At 59.2% G+C, this 16,711-nt stretch overlaps 1 protein-coding gene across 1 annotated transcript in view; it reads right to left on the bottom strand.

Annotated features, from left to right (window-relative positions):
* PLXND1 (plexin D1) overlaps positions 1–16,711 on the bottom strand; it is a 68,731-nt gene that overhangs the window by 19,730 nt on the left and 32,290 nt on the right. Inside the window, exons 12-25 of the mRNA XM_068157726.1 lie at positions 16,341–16,504; positions 15,350–15,501; positions 15,054–15,153; positions 12,611–12,750; positions 11,798–11,965; positions 9,754–9,844; positions 9,347–9,622; positions 8,414–8,563; positions 5,376–5,490; positions 4,249–4,356; positions 3,460–3,572; positions 2,417–2,524; positions 1,769–1,899; positions 1,160–1,358 (exon numbers count right to left, since the gene is read on the bottom strand). Of these exons, the coding sequence (XP_068013827.1) occupies positions 1,160–1,358; positions 1,769–1,899; positions 2,417–2,524; positions 3,460–3,572; positions 4,249–4,356; positions 5,376–5,490; positions 8,414–8,563; positions 9,347–9,622; positions 9,754–9,844; positions 11,798–11,965; positions 12,611–12,750; positions 15,054–15,153; positions 15,350–15,501; positions 16,341–16,504 (2,015 nt within the window). The remainder of the gene's footprint in view (positions 1–1,159; positions 1,359–1,768; positions 1,900–2,416; positions 2,525–3,459; positions 3,573–4,248; positions 4,357–5,375; positions 5,491–8,413; positions 8,564–9,346; positions 9,623–9,753; positions 9,845–11,797; positions 11,966–12,610; positions 12,751–15,053; positions 15,154–15,349; positions 15,502–16,340; positions 16,505–16,711) is intronic.

The following is a 16,711-nucleotide window of genomic DNA, read 5'->3' as shown; positions in this document are numbered from 1 at the left end:
ATGTGCCCAAGGCTCCAGGCACGTGTACTAAGACTCAACTTCTTTCCTCTTCTTTTCCCTGAGAAAGCTTTCTTGCACAATGTCCATTTTTAGCATAAGCTGGAGCTGGATCAAGTGCCTCACATGTGGTCTCCACTCTCCAAAAGGAGAGGTCAGCACTTTTTTCTTCCTCCAATGGTTTAACTACAGACACAAAACTGAGGATTAAAACACATTCACTGATTCACTCCTTTCTGCTCAGGCAGCCTGGACCATGGTGCTGCAGCACACAGCCACCCTCCTTCCTGCTGTAACTTTGTCATCATTGTGCTGCCTAATTACACGAGCTGCAACGAAAAGATTGTGAACTGCAAACCCAGAGGCTGCAGGACAAGAAGCGATCATCAGCTGGGATCAGAGGACACTGGGAGATGCTGAGGACAATAAGAATCACATCTGCAGCTATGGCAAACACTTTGGGAACAGAAGTTTTTCCAAGGCTCTGTCAAGGCTCTCCCTTGGGGGTACAATGGGGTGTCCTCCAATTAACTGCCGTGGAATCAATTAAGTTATTGCTCAATTCTTCTGGGAAATTCCACCCCGAACTGGCAAGCGTTGGAGATAAAGCACTGAGCAGATGGGCTGCTGATGTGCTCCAAGATACACACACTCACGTGCCTTACCCTCAGAAGACAGCCAGACTTTGGGGACACACACCCCACCACCCCTGCTGTGGTCTGGCCAGGGTGGAGCCAGGTGACACCTCCCACACCACCAGGCACCAGCCTCTGCCCCATGTCACTGTCCCTGGGCTCCCTGCTCAGAGACGCTGCCAGGCTGGCAGTGACCACTGGTGTAGCTGCGTGAGCTCGTCAGAAACAACCAGGACCTGGAACCAGCTCCAGACCTCAGGCCAGGCTGGTTCTTGTTCAGCTCCCCTGTGGCTCTCTAAGGCATTCATCCATGCTCTGTCCTGCCACAAAGGCTGATCTCACCAACCCCCCAGGCAGAAGTGGACAAGCAACTCAAGGCTGCTTCTCCACACCTGAGCCTTCCAGGACACTGGAGCTGGTCAGCCACAAGTGAACTTCACGGGGCAGTGGTAAGAAGCGTTCAGGTCCTTGGCTCCCCCCACACAGCACTGAGCTCCCCCCACCAAGAGCAGAGCTGGTTCTCTTACTCTGAGATAGCTGTACATGCAGATGGACATCCAGTTGGTGAGCATCTTCTCCACCACAGACTCTGTTCTCCTCAGCATCAGCTTGGGGTTTTTGGAAGCTGAAGCATCTATGAGATCCACCAAGAGGTCCTTCATGATGCTGGTGTAATACTCCAGTTTCCCATGCAATGCAATAGTAAGCAGGGAGGCCAGGTTACACCTGGAACAGAGGGTTGTGCAAGACTCAACACCAATCCAGTAAGACCCAACTGTTGATCAACCAAACCCCCAAAACACAGAGGCAGCATTTCAGACAGCTTTCATGAGTCCCCAGGAGTGCTAAACCTTCAAACCCTCTTCCAGTGCTGCAGGACCTTGGGTCAACTCACATCCTCCTACTGGTAAACCAAAGGTTGAGGCACACAAACAGCCACAAGCAAGTGCCTGGTTGCACCTTTTGGTGCTCCTCAGGATACCACAAGCTCATGGCTTCTGGAATAGTGGGAGGCAGGTGTGACAGCCTCCAGCTGGAAGGCATGGCTGCAGACACAGGCTGGACTGCTTGCAGAGCAGGGGTAAGGCAGTGTCCCCAGCTGCCAGGTCTTTGGTTCATGCCAAAGCAGCTCATACCTGTCTCTTACAGCAAAGTCCTTCTGCTGCTCAAGAGCATGGACAAAGACGATGAGGAAGTGCTTGTTGTTGAGCAAGGTGGAGAACAGTGAGATCCCTTCTTCCATGTTGGGCCTGCAGCTTTCAGGGATCTAAAGAAGAATTGAGACAGCAGAGTGAGAAACCCTTGCCTGTTGCATCCTTCCTGCCTGCCAGGATGTCCCTGCTGAGCTGAAGACCCCTGACTCCCTCAGCAGAAGACTCTCCTGGCAAGGACACAGCTGGGTGTGACACATGGCCGGCAGGGTGGTGGCAGTGGCTGTTCAGCACTTGTGAGGCTACCTGGAGTGCCACAGCCAGTTCTGGGCTACCTGCTGCAAGATGGACGTTGTCCAACCGCAGGAAGTGCGGCTGAGGGCTGCCAGGGCAGCCAGCAGGTGTACAAGGAGGAGTGGAAAGGACTGGGTTTGGTCAGCCTCATGAGGTGTTAAGAGCAGATCTTGCTGCAGCCTTCAGCTGCAGAACAGCAGAGCCAGGCTGCTCCCTGGCAGGGCAGTGCCGGAACACCTTGTGGGTGCACACCCCTGCCCCACAGAACGCCTGGCAGTGCTGGCACACATGAGCCTGGGCAGCAGCCCCCCAGCAGTGGCTTTCTCGGGGGGTACTCACTTTCCATTCCCCCACCAGGAGCGGGTGGGTTTCCTGGGCCTGGGAGCCCCCCTGGGAGCTGAGCTGCTGTGCCGGCAGGATGTAGCACTCCTCGTAGAGTGAGGAACACTGCAAGCAAGCACAGCGTTAGGCAGGGGACACACACAGCCTGAGGAGTGCAGACCACCCAGCATGCAAACACGCCTGCAGCGGCCAGGAGCCCTGCAACACTGCAAGGGCCTCCTGAAGAACGGGGGGGAGGCAGACACCAGCGCAGCCGCAGGGCTGCGAGGGCAGGGAGGCTGCACAGACTGAGCTGACAGCTAGGAAAGTCCCCCAGGAGAGAGCATTAAAGACCGAGTCACAACAGAGGAGCTCTGGGTGCTCTAACATAGGTAGCTCCGGAAACAGGTGGGAAACGTTTACACCTCCAGCACTCAGGGCAGCCTGCCGTGTGGATGGATACACAGGGAACGGCTGGCTCGGCCCCCAGCAGTGGCTGCTGCTGACACTGCCACCGTAAATCAGCTGCTCAGCAGCAGCTGCCTGGGGGCTGAAAGGCGGCGGCGGCGGCTCGGGGCAGCCGGGGCGGCAGCTACGGCACCAGCGCGTCTGGAGGAGGACACTGGGCAGACAGACTGGGACTGGGCATCCGACTGGGAGCCTTTGGTGGAGAGGAAAGAAAGGGGCAGAGCCACCCAAGAAGCTCCTGAGGATGAGCAGAGCAGCTGGGCGTGCTCAGTGGCACACTGTGGGGTGCAAAAATCGCCCTGAATGCAGATACACCTCCAGCCCCACCCTAGCTTCAGAGCGGGGTGACACTGGAGCCCCTGGGGAGTCCCCAGCACCTGCTCATGTGGGAGATGGCCACCGGCACCAAACGGGTGAGCCACCCCCCCAGGCCTGTGCCACTGCCGGGCTCACACCGTGTGCCTGCAAGGCAGCCTCACTTCACAGCCTGGGAGCTGCAGCTCCACTTCTGACCAGAACCAAGACCGAATCTGTGACAACTACACGCAGAGCAGTGGGATGACTTTGTAATCCCTGGGCAGAGAAGGAAGCACCTTGGGGAAGAAGGTCCTGGTGACAAAGTGCTTGTACTCCAGGAAGGGGATCCCCTGGCTGCGGTTCAGTTCCTTGGTCAGGTCTGTCATGTCTGTCTGCAGCTCTGCAAAGCCTGCCACAAAGAGACCCACTGAGAGTAAGGGCTCTGCCAGCTGGGACAACAGGCAGGCTGGCACTGCAACACGTGGCATGTCCCCCCCTGCCTGCTCCAGCCGATCCCTCCAGGGGGCTGCAGCAGGACTCGAGAAGCAGCAGATCATCATCAGGCTTTAACCATCGGCTCTACGCATCATGTCCCACAGCACTGAGAGAAGATCTCCCCTGCCCTCAGGAGATCAGCCCCAGCCTGGTTCTACAGCAGCAGGAGCTTGGCTGATGTCACAGAGTCACCTGCCGTGGGGACAGCAGATGCAGGCGCTCAGGCTGCTTCTCCCACTGCTCTAGCAGCAGCGTGCTGCAGCTCTTGCTGCACTCAACCACAAAGCACACCAGATTAGAGTGGCCTTTGAGCAGCCCTCTGCCATAGCCAAGGGCCACCAACCCAGAGGCAGGGGAAGGAGCGGCACTGAAGATCAGCAGCTTGCCCAGGCAGCAGGACGGTGGCAGAGCCACGCTGGCAGCCACGCAGCCCCACTCACAAACCCTGCTGAAGCTCCAAAGGTACAGCAGGAATTCTCCTGTCAAGAGTTCCAGGAGCTTCAGCAGAGCAGAAGGTGAACAGCTCCAGCCCTGCCTCTCGGGCACCTCCCTGCCAGCGCCGGCTGCCGGTGCCCAGCAGGGCGCCTCACCTTTGCGGATCTCCTCGCGGATCTGTGACTCCATCTCCTCCATCTGCAGCAGGGTTTTCTGCCAGTACCGCTCGGCCCTGCGGCTCTTCGTGCAGAACACAAAGAGGGCTGCAAGAGAGGAAGCAACGAGCCCTTGGGACTGGGGCTTTGGAGCAGCGGCAGCGGGGGTCAGGGCAGTCCCCTGCCAACAGGGATGCAGGAAGTTAAACCCAGTGTTGGTTTAACACCTCCAGCAGCCTGGTGTCTGATCAGGCAGCTGTTGGTGATTTGTTAATAAGCAAAACCAGCTGGAATGCAATGATGGGGTTGTAACTGTCACCTTCAGTCGAGGGCTGGGCTCTCTGCATCCAGCCTAGCTGCACATCAGCGTGTTCCAGCTGATTAATGAACACAGACTGTAAGATGCTCACCACCTGTATGAGAGCCTTCACGTCTGACGCTCTCCCCATGCCTCCAGGAAGAGGTCTGTCAGGTGGTGCATTCACAAATGCTGGGCATGATAATCTTTATTAAAAATAGATGAAGCCCCAATTAGAAGCCTCTGGTGTGCTGGGAGCTGACAGGTTTGGCTGCACAGCCACTCTGGGCATGCAATGAGCAGGGACCAGAGCCAGGGGACACAGGTGTGCTGCACAGCCAGCCTGGCAAACTCCTCTGTCTGCTCCAGATCTGCAGCTCTGCTCTCCACATGCTTTGCCAGGCACCTGTCACTGGCTGTTACTGATGACAGGACCTGGGGCTAGGTGGCCTCGGGGGATGGTTTGCCACAGCCATGTCTGTGCCCGAGCCTGCTCCAGCCAGCACAAGTCCAGAAGCAGTTTCTCACACCTTTCCTTGCTCTGTATTACAGCAGCTGTGAAGTGTTTGGGGGAAAGGGACGTCTGTAACTGTCACAGGCTCCAGGCACAGAGCTGTGGCCTCAGGCAGCCAATGCTCTGTGCCGCAGGAGCCTCTGATCCCGGGCGCTGCCGTGGGCCTGTACAAAGAGTGGCTACTTGCTGCACCCAGAGCAGGTTCAGGCACTGCACAGCACAGCACTCAGAGGTCTCCTAACCTGTGAGTGAGTCACCTCCCCCTTCCACACGCAAGGAAACAACCCTGGCAGAGCCTGGGAGCTGTTGCCTCACCTACAACAGAGAGCAGCAGCAGGATGCTGCAGATGACGATGGAGACGATGATGGCAGTCTCTCCTCCCCCCAGCTGCAGCGTGGCAATGGTGTAGTTGAACTTTCCCACTTGGATCTAGGGAGGCAGAGGCAGAAAAAGCAGGAGCTCAGTGGCACGCTGCCAAGCAGCTCACAGGCTGAGCAAGGAGGGCACTGCTGGGCAGACCTCTGCCCAAGGACATACTGAGCAGGCTGGTTCAGCCCACCAGGCTTGGAGGAGACACTGGGAGAGCCCGAGCTGTGCTTTTCCCTGCTGCACCTCAGGGCTTCATGTCTCAGAAAAACCCAATTCCCACCCCATGAGCTCTGGTGGGCAGAGGCCAGCTCACAACAGGCTGCACTACTGCAGTGGTGCCCATCCCAGGGCCACCACAGGCCTTTGGTGGCAGTCTCAGGCTCCAGCCAATGTCATGGCTCCCCCCCAGGAGATGACCCTTCCTGGGAGACCTCACTGCACCACGTAGCACTGCCTGGACTACCTCTACTAGGAACCCACTGATCACCCAACTGCATCAAGCTCTGGATGGCCCTTTGGCTCCTAGCTGAACTCCCCCTTCTCCAAAAGCCACTTGGGAGAAGAAGGGGAAAGAAACTTTGAGCTTTTTTAAACACAAAAAAAGAGAACAAAAAATAACCAAGGAGAGCAGAGAGGAGCAGTGACCTTGTGGCCCAGGTACTGCCCTGGGTGCCAGGAGGTGCTGCAGCCACTCCCAACCCACATCTCACATCAGTGCTGGAGCTCTTGGCCAGGCTCCTGCAGCTCCAAGCTTCACTGTACCCTTGTCCCAGCCCTTAGACAGGCTCTTGGCTTCTGGGCTGGTGCCTCCAGGCAGTGTCCAGCACCAAGGGCTTCAGTCTCCTCCCCTGTGCACACCAGCTGGAGCTGAGATGCTGGGAGAGACCAAGGAACCACGAGCAGCACACAGGCATCTGCAGAGGTTGTCTGGCAGCCTGCACAGCACCCTGCCTAGCCTCAGGACCTCCACCTCTGCTCTCTAGAAGGCTGCAGTGAAGCAAGTCTCAGTGAGTTTGGAGTCTTTTTTCTCCCTACCAGCTCAACCTTTTGCATTTGCCAGAAGAGAAATCCCACACTTACTGTTTAATTCAGTGTTTAAACAGCTTGGTCATGAGAAAAATGAGTTTGAAGGCCTCAGCAAGCTCCTCCTGTGTATCTGCACTGCTCAATGAGGGGAATTAACTAGGGTGCAGGTTAAATGACAACATTCCTGTCACCAGCACATGGAGGGGTGCAGAAGGGCCCAGGGCCAAAGGACATTTCACTCCTAGGGAGAGCTGTTTGGGCTGGGCAGGACTCCTGGGGCCACCCTGGGAATTGCTGGGAACCATGCTCCAGCTTAGGAATGGAGCTGTCTCACAACCTCCCAGGGTGCAAATGGCATCCCCTTGGGGCTAAGCTACACCAAAATCCAGGTCACCTAAAGCACTGCCCAAAGAGCTGCTCAGAAGTGACCCCCAAAACACAGGGATGCTTGGGAGCCCCATCTTCCCCACCAGCTGCTCCTCACAGACAGCCCCTGCTGCCCCATGCCATCTGCCATGGGCCTGCCCCTGCACCACCTCCTCAGGACAGGCCCACCCAGGTTCCTGGCCAGGACTAAGATCAGCAGTGGGACACCCTTCAGAGGGCTGCTCTCTGCAGATGTAGGCTCCACCACCTGCAGGAGCACAGCCTAGGCTGTCACACCACCAGGCAGCACAGCTTGTCAGGGGGAACCTGCACCAGCAGTGAGGCTTCTGCAGCCCCTGAGGCCTGTCCTTGGTGCACATCATGCAGGGACCACCACACCAGTCTGGCCCCAAGCTGCTGCAAGGAGGTTGTAAGGGCAGCTGCTGCCTGTGAAAGGCCCAGCAGGAGGCAAGTCAAACCAGGGAGGAAGGGTCTGTGAGTGCTCAGGGGCAGGACACTCAGCTGTGCTCTCACTGGTGGCACACTCAGTAGCTGCCTTAGGGCTAGCTGCCATGTCCATGCTTCCTAGGGACCTGCCTGGGCACCGCCCCAAATGCTGCACGCCAGACCAAGATGAGCGAACTCACAAATCCCTCTTCCTCCCCGAAGGGATTTCCCTGTTTCTCGGTTCCCACAAGACACAAGCTTTACCCAGTTCAGAATTCCCAACAGAAGGACTTGGGAGATTCTGCTGCTTCTGCACTGCCACCCTTCCAGCATGCAGCAGAGCTTCTGGCAGGCTGCAGCCAGCCAGCGGGACAGCCCTGGCAGTGAGCTGCTGCTGCAGCTCTGTGCCCTTCTCCTGGGCAGTACGAGTTCTCAGCCCTCTCAACCTCCTTTGAAGCCTTACTCCTCCTCCTCCCCACCCACACCCTGGGAGGGGGCTGCAGGGTCGCAGCCCATGGAGATGGAGGCGTTTTCTCACAACTACCAAGAGCCATAGTCCCAGCCCTGTGCGGTGGCATGAGGGAAGCCAAGGGTGAGCAGAGCAGGTGAGTCGAGTCCTCTGTGGAACAAAGGGCAGTGACAGAGCACTGAGTGCTGCATAGGTGAGGCTGGACAGCCCTGGGCGTGTGGGCAGTGATACCGTGGCAGCCCCTGGGAAGCAAGATGAAGCCTTGCAGCCGCAGGTACTCCTGCAGGGACCCCCCTCCAGTGGCTCCATGCTGCCTGGCTGGAGTCTCATGCCTGCTTGCAGCTCTGCTGCTGGCGGAAGAGGCCAGCTGCCTGAGAACTGCCTGGAAATCCCCCACGGCTGTCTCATGAGGGGCAGGGGGAAGACGACTGCAAGTGACCACCAGTCACATGCCTGGGCTTCCCCCAGCCTGCGGCAGCTGACCGGCCCTGAACTCAGCAGCCAGCTGCTGCCGCCCACAGCACAGCCCCCTCCGTGCTCCATCACCCACCAGGGAGCCACCCGGGCACCGCTCCAGACACCTTCCCAGCACCCCTGATGCCCAGCAGGTCCTGCCCACGGCCCGGCCGGGTCTGGCAGCAGGGCCCTAGCGCCCCGCCGGGCTCCGGCACGCACCGTGACCGGCAGCTGGCGGTGGGCGGTGCTGAGCGACTCGTTGACGGAGCAGTGGATGACTCTGTCCGACACGATCTGGATCTCGCAGGACACGAGGCCGATGCGCACCTGGTACTCGTTGCTCTCCAGCTCCAGGCTGTCAGGCTCTTTCTGGTGGCAAAAACAGAGCCAGGAGGTCAGAGCCGGAGCAGCGGTCGGAAGGGCAGCCTGTTTTCCTGCTTTCCTTTCCCTGCTCCCTGCTGTTTTGCAGACCTGGGAGGACTGTCCCTCACCAGGCACATTTTTCCATGCCCCACAGGAAGCCCAGAGCCAGGCCACTTCCCCTGCTCCTGCTTCCCATTCCTCACTCAGCACTGGGGACAGGAGGGGCAGGCCCCCCACGGGACCTGGGACAATCTGCTTTTGACCTGGCCTGGCTGCACACCGCAGATAAGGAGGGAAGCACCCACCTGGGAAGGGGAAGGATGTGGAAGAGTTGGGGGACGGCTGCAGGGGCTGAGGAGCAGGGACCCAGGAGGAAATCCTGCAGCCAACAATGGCCTTTGAGTCACCGCTGACATTGCTCAGCCACTGCACCCCAGCTTCCTCCTCACCCAAGCTGCATGCAGGACCTGCTCCTGCAGGAGTAAATCCCATTGTCACCTGCCTGGCCTCAGGCCAGCTTCCCACTGAGCTCCTTGCTGTCACATCCTCCACACACTGCTCTCTGCCATCAAGCCCCACAGGCCATCCTTGGGTCACACTGTCTCCTGGTGAGAGGATGCAGGTGCAGGAGGCTGGGCAAGAACTGCCTGTGCCTGCCTCTCCCATCCTTACCACCCCTCTCTCCTGCATGTGTGGGCAGGCTCTGTGCTGGTACTGGAGGCTGAAGAGTCTCCAGCTGGGAGCAGACAAGACCCTGGCCGCAGCGGGGTCGATGCGCGGCTCCCTTACATGTATAACCAGAGTCAAGGGCTCGCCAGGATGGTGCTTGATCCACTTCTCCTTCTTGGCTGTGAAGAACTGGGGGTCAGCATAGTAATCCAGGCTGAACTTGCTGATGTGCAGGGCCTCCTCGGGGTACATCTCCTCGTCCAGGGCCGGGCGGTCCTCGGCGTAGCGGCGACCGTTGAGGTAGAAATCGACCGGCGCAGGCTTGCCGCCGGCAGTGACGTTGGAGGCGGCTGGAGAGGGGCAGGTGATGGTGGTGTCACTCTGAACCTTACAGCTCTGAAAGCAGGAGAGTGACCCTCAGGCACTGCCACCCGAGCGCTCCCACCAGCCCCGCTGCCAGCTCAGGCTGGAGGGAGGGCCTCAGCACCGGGCACACAGCGCCAGGCCGTGCCCAGGGGCACCCTCACCGTTTGCTCTCTGCCGATGCCACGGACGGCCATGGACACGTTCTGGACCAGCTCAAAGCCTCTTCCTTCCAGGGTGATGATCCTGCCCCCACTTTGAGGAGAGGGGAAGAGAGAGAGTGTGACTGTGGAGGACAGCACAGCAGCCAGCTCCCTGCTCTCTTTTTCCCAGGGATTTTTTCCTTTGAGCAGAAAAAGACAACCCAAAGCCAAAGTCCTCCTTGCAGCAAGCATCCACACTGCTCCCAAGACATCAGGGAAGGAGGCAGGAGCAGCAGCTGCTGTGGTGGGATGGGGGTACCTCTTCTAGCAGCAGCAAACTGTCCTGCTTAATCCTGCTTCCCAGAAGGGCAGCCTGCCTCTGCATGCCAGTGCCACGCAGCAGGCTGCCCAGGCCACCAGTGCCTCAGAGCAAAGGCCAGGAGAATCTCCCTGCCCCACAGCCACCTGCAGAGAAGACCTGGAGAGGGAAGAGACCTCTTCAAAGCTGGCAGGGATCCCTCACCTCCCAGACACTTCTGATTCAGATGAAAATCTGAAAGTTGTTTTGTGTTCTGGATCTGCTGCCTGGGGAATGTGGAACAGAGCTCTGAATGTGCACTCAATTAACAACACTAACGAGAGGGCCCTGACGCAGAGCAAGGGTGGGGAACTGGCACCACACGTCTGTGCTGGAGAGCAGCAGCCATGTGCTGGGTTTGCCTTCCTCTGGTCACATCCCATCTGTCTGGACTATCTGTCAGGGAGCTACCAACCCTGCTGTCTGGAGACCCCTTTGGGCACAGGGTTCCAGTCAGGCTCTCTGGGCTCTGTGGATGTTACCATGCAGCTGTGATCCAAGCTCCCAGCCAAGACCCTGTCACATCTGCAGAGGAGTTTCCAACTTGTGCTCCACTGTGAGCCTCGCCCACAGGGATTATTTCAGCAGCATGGAAAGGCAAATCGGATCCAGCTGGATTTCACACAAGTTATTGACCCCTCATGGTCAGCAGCCCTGCTCCAGCACAGAGCAGAGCGAGGGCGAGCCAGAGCCTGCTGCCACATTCTGTGCTCTGAGACTCAGCCACTGCTGCCAACACAAGAGAGCAGGCCAGGCTGGTGAGGAAATACCCTGGGGCTTCCCCTGGGGCTTTGGGCAGGGACACTCCTCCTCTGTGCCTGTTTGGGCACCACCTCAGCTCAGGAGCCTGGAGGAGCTGAGGTGGCACTGCCAGCCGTGCCATCAGTGTTCCCACAGGGACTGGACCTGGAGTGTGCTGCTCCCACCCTGGGCACTAGGCACAGCCCTGGGGTCTGCAGGCTCCACAGCCAAGGGAAGGGGTATTTCATCATGGGATCCCCAGGAACAGGAGCCTGAGACCCCACAGAGAGACATGAAATGAAAGGCAACACACTCTGAAAAGGACGTAGTGACCTCGGGGAAGGCTGAAATCCACAACTGTAACTCGCAGCTTATCCTCCAGCACTGCTCCTGCCCAGACAAATCCTCAGCATCCCACGGAGCCCCTCTTGAACCTCCCTACAGCACCCATCATGCCTGCACGGTACCGCTCCCAGGGCTGACCTGTAATAAGCTACAGGCAGCCCTGACCTGCGAGACCTCTCCTGCTCCAGCCCCGAGTACCTCAAAGTACCCCAAGAGCACTCTGCAGTGGGTGCCCTTCTGCACCTGCCTGCAAGCTGAGAAGGCCTCTCCCTCACAGCAGGACCCTCTCCTCCCAGCCTGGATCTGACCCTCTCTCTTGTGTCAGCTCTGGAATGAAGTCAGCAGTGTAGCATGGGGCCTGACACCACTCCCTGCCTGCTGGCTGTGCTTCAGCCACTGCCGAGGCTCCTGACGTGGGGCTGGCTCAGGATCTGCCCCCTGGGTGTCTCAAGGCACAACTGGGTGAGCTCAGGTTGCCCGCAGCAGGCTGCAGCAGGGCACCCCAGCGAGCTCTGCCCTTTGGCGGGAGAGCTCTGCCCGCTCCTGCCTCCAGCAAGAATGGAGAGGCTGAGCCCAGCGAAGGCCACCAAGGCAAGGGCGGGTGCCGGGGAGGGGGCTCACCTGAGCTGGCTCTTGGTGGGGCTGATGCCCGCTATGAGCGGGTTCCTCTCGTACTTGAAGGTGAGGTTGTGGCTGGCACAGGACCTGTTCTCGAACTGGACGCAGACGGGCACGGTGCCGGTGAGCTCCGTGGCTGGCATGGTGCAGCTGATGGTGCTGTCGCTGCGGCTGCGCGGGCACAGCAGGGTCAGGGCACGGCCAGAGCCAGGCGCCCCTCGGACACCAGGCAGATGCCAGACGCCAGTGCCCGTGCGCCAAGTGCCTGCCAACCGGGTCGCACCACCCCAGGCTGCCAGACTGATCTCCCACACAGCCAGAGGGAAAGGGCAGGCTCCTGCTGCTTCCCACCGACAAGGTGGGGACACACACAAGGGCCTGGAGCCTGCCACCAGGTGCCTCCTGCCCCCAGCAGACGTGAGAAAGATGCCCACGTCTGCTTCGCTGCCAGGGTTTTGGTGCTGCTCCCAGACCACCCACAGGGCCTGGCAGCACTGCCAGGGGTGCGTGAGGAGCGTTCAGTTTGCTGCTGGCTGCTAGTGCCAGGGCACAGCCACCCCAGGGCAGCCACTTTGCCAGAGCAGCTGGCCTCAGCCTGTGTCACCACAGTGCTGCCTGGCACCACAGCTGCCTGCTGTGGGCACACCAGGCTGGCAAGGTGCCGAAATGGAGACGGCAGGCAGGGAGGCTATGCTGGCTCCAAAGCAGTATGCAGTGGCACCCCCCAGCCAAACCCAGCCCTTCCTGGTCTCCCAGGGGACACAGTCACCCTGCCCAGCACTTTGACTCTTGGCTCCAGCTCAGCCCCAGTCCCACCTGAGGTCAGTGCACTGCTTGGAGGTGTTGACGAGGACGCGGAGCTCGGAGCCAACATCCAGCCTGCTGCCTCTGATGGTCACCCTGGTTCCTCCAGCCTTGGGGCCGTTCAGGGGAGCTATGGAGTACACCACGGGAAGCTGGAAACAAGGGAAGGGGAAATCTGTTTTCTAGGCTGGCAAACTCCCAGCTGGGTACTTCCCACTGCAGATGGGGACTGCTGGAGCAAATTTAAACATCCAGTGCTGGGATGCTCTGGAACAGCAGCACAGCAAAATCCTTTGGCAGCAGGGTTTCAGACCAAGGGGAGAGGTACCAGTGAGACCAGATAAAACCTCTGTGGCTCTGCAGCCCCTGAATTCTGGCAATAAAGGAGACATGACTCCAAGTTTCAGCTCAGGATCCCATCAGTCCCCTGAGATTTCCAGTGCAGGGTCCGGAGCTCAAGGCCCATCAACAAAAGGCAATGTCTCATTCATTCCAGCTCCCACCACTTCTGCCCTTCCTGATCTACTTCCTCCTGCATGCAAAGATAATGGCCAAGCCCCTCTGGATGGGGGCCTAGGGATGTGTGGAAACAGCCACCTGGGTCTGGATAATTGAATATCAAACTCCTTCTTAAGGAAGCCTCAAAGCTGGCTCTCTGGAGGCAACAGGAACTAGGGGAAGTTGCTCTGCCTCTTGCCATGCTCAGCAGTCATCAGCATGTCTGTTATCTGCATCTGCAGCCCCTGGAAGTCTTCCTGAGATCCCTGAGCCTCAGGCTTTGATAACTAATGCAACACTGAGCTCTTACGTCTGCACACACAGCACCCCAGGAGAGCCCTGGGCAGCCTGCTCTGAACTGAGCAGGAGCCAAGGGCAGAGCAAATGAGAGTCTGCAGGCCCCCAATGGGCACTGGGCAATGCTCTGTCACCCACTGCAGAACCTGCAGGCTGCTGCAGCCCCCTCAGCCCCGTAGCTGCAGCCCCACCCCCACAGCAGCTGGTGCCAGTGCCCTCCTGTCAGCCCCAGCCACACAAACGGGTGTGGGCAGCTGTCCTTGCCCTTGGGCTGCCTGCCTCCTCCCCAGCCTTCCCTCTCCTCTTTCTGCTCTCTGTCCATTTCCACAGAATCCCTCCTGCTCGTTAGTGTCTCCCTGAGAGCCTGCAGGCAGCTGTCTCCTGCCCTTGGCCCTTCACCTCCACACTCAGATATGCAGTTTGAGAGGATTACTTGTGTTTCCCACAGCCCTGCAGCTCTTCCCCTTAGCCAGGGCGCAGACTCGGGTCTCACCAAGCCCAGCCTTGCATGGTGTGGTTTGCTCCATCTTCATGCCTCATATGTGAGAGGAGAATCAAGAAAACTAAAGGGCATTGCTTAGTTTGGAGATGGTGTGGAACACACCAGCAATACTCATCGTGCAGCTCCACTCCTGCCCCACGCAGAGCAAGGCACTCTCTCCTCTCCTGGCTTTGCTGACACAGACAGGAGGCAGCTTTCACTGCAGCAGCAATGGCTCCTCTCCTGCTCCTGAAGGACAGTTTTCTCTTTAAGCCTGCCCAGAACTGCCAGCACTATGCTGCTGTGGGCCTGGTTTGAGCTCAGTGCCTGGCTTCTGCCCCTCTTGCTTTGTTTACTGCTGGTCCCTTCACAAGCGATTCCCGAGAGGGCTGACAGCCACTGAAGGAGCTGCCCACCCCCTTCCCACTCTGTGTCCTGCTCCTCTTTGTCAGCCGGGCAATCAGCCGGGCACTGTGCCCAGGTCAGCACACACATCCTGACAGCCAGCTGCCAGACCCCCCAAACCCGCCCCCAGGCACCCACCCTGCTGGCTCTGCCCTGGGCGCATGGCACTGCCTGTGAGCAGCAGCCGGCTGGGGACGAGGGTGCTGGTGGGAAGGGTAAGGAACAGAAGATTTCCTCAGGTTTATAGAGATGAAAGTTATCTTTGTGAGGGGGCTCAGCAAAACCATGAAGGGCTTTTCTCTCTCTAATGACACAGGGTTAGCTCAAGTCTAATCCCTGCACATTATTCCCATGCAAAAGCTAAGACAATCTCTGCAGCAAAGAGCAGCAGCTCTAAACTCTGAGAGTCCAGGGTAGGGAATCCAAGAGCACAAAGAGACCTGGCAAGCCTCAGAAAATCTGAGGTTTTAACAGCACTTTAGTAGAAGAGGGGCAGGGGAAACAGCCAAGGTGGGGACAAACCACAGCCAGGGCTGGCACAGCGCAAGGCTGTGCCTGACAACACCCTGGCTGGCATCCTGGGTTTGCCAGAGCTGGCTCAGGTAAGCAGGTGTGAAGGAGCAACACCAGCTGCTCCTCGGGGACCCTGACACTGTGTTGTAGAGCCACTTCCTAAGGCAGCTGGGGCCACAGGGGCTGCAGGTCTGTTTGAAGGGGTGCAGGGAACGTCAGGGTGAGGACCGGCACAGGAAGAGCCGAGAGGCAGCTACTCACCACATAGGAGAACCGCTCCCGGGACCTCCCCTCCCGGCTCATGTTCACTGTCACCACATCTGCGAAGGCCTCCGGAGCCTCCCCGGTCTGGCACACAATCCTGTGGATGGCAAAGGGGAGGCTGGTGGGCACCCAGCCCCTGGAGCAGCAGGGCACAGCTCGCAGCTGCCTGTTCCTGCCACTGCGCCCGGTGGAAGGAAGCGGGTGAGCAGCGGGGCCGGGCAGGGAGCGGGGCCCGGGGCGGGGGGCGGGCAGGGAGCGGGGCTGGGCAGGGAGCGGGGCCCCGCCGCACTCACGCCTCGGACACGATGTATCGGTGTGGCAGCGGCACGCAGGGCACGGCCCCGATCCGCACGGCGCCTGCCGCGTCGCTGAAGCGCCGGCCCAGGTTCCTCCCGCGGATGGTCAGCAGGGTGCCCCCCTCCAGGGGCCCACGCAGCGGCTCGATCTGTGGTACCAAGGGCAAGGTCAGAGGAGAACCGCCAGCAAGTTTCTCGCCTTCACACCCTGAGCCCATGGCTGTGCCCATGGCCCCCGTGAGCAAGGCAGAATCGCTCTTTGTGATTCTGGGGCCCCCACGGCATGCCCACCACCATCCTCTGTGCTGTGGCTTCACGAACAGAAGCCATGCTCACATTCTCTGGTTTGCCTCTCCAGCTTCTCCTTTCCTAGGGAGCTCCTCTTAAGGCTTCTCTTACCCTTGCACCGCTGACTGTCAGGGTCACACTTGTTGGCTTGTGCCCTACACCTCTAAGCAGAGCCCCAGATTCAAATGCCCCCCACAAACACTCATTTGACTGCAACTTAAACCAAACTCATTTCCAGATGCATGACGCCAGCAGGTGCCTCTGCCTCTCCCAGGTGCAGCAGCTCAGGGCTCACCTCCCAGGCAGGGCTCACAGCCACCTTCCAGCTCTGCTCCATTCAGCACTGTTCCTGGTGAGGATCCTTCAGCCCACCCTACAAATCTGCCTCAGTGTTCCCAACCCCAGGCACTCTGGGGCATGCTGACTGTGCTGCTGTTGGATGTCCCACTGACACCCAGAGGAGCAGACCTCAGCACTAACAAGATGTGCTTGGCATAAGGTGACTCAACAGCATGGGAATCCAATCAGTAATTCAGCCCTGGTCTTAACCCTATCCTGTGCCAGAGCAACTTGGGTGCCTCCCCTGCCCTCAGGCAAAGGCAGCACAGCCAGCTCCAACCCTGCCAGCACGGCCAGCCTCGGCCCTGGCAGCCACAGCTCTGGCACCACCTGCCACCCTTCACGCTGGGTTGGGTCTTACCTTCCGAATCTCGGGAGCGGGGCAGACGTCCGAGGCAGGGGAGGCCTCAGTGTGCAGCCTGCAGCTGGAGCTGCTCTCACTCCAGAGGCAGCGGTGCCCCAGGTCCTCCCTGCCCAGGCACTGGGAGCAGTCGGCGCTGCCGGTCGCACAGTTGTAGACCTCCACTGCAGCACCAGAGACAGCAGAAAGGGTCAGCTGCTGGCCCGAGGCTCGCACAGCTTTGGGCAGCCTGAGGCAGTCACACAGCCCTGCTGTCCCCACCCCCCACTGATCCAAGCACCCCTCACAGCCGGGGGGAGCAGAGCAGCTTATGCATGCAGCAGGGCAGTGCCCAGCTGCCACCCTGAGTGCTTCCCAGCAGGCCTGGGTGC

Source organism: Melanerpes formicivorus, unplaced genomic scaffold (assembly GCF_026170545.1).
Source record: "Melanerpes formicivorus ecotype bairdi unplaced genomic scaffold, bMelFor1.0.p_v2 SCAF_38, whole genome shotgun sequence".
In the NCBI taxonomy this organism is placed as follows: Eukaryota; Metazoa; Chordata; class Aves; order Piciformes; family Picidae; genus Melanerpes; species Melanerpes formicivorus.
The sequence above is the reverse complement of the archived record's forward strand: the minus strand, read 5'-3'. Positions and strand labels throughout refer to the sequence as shown.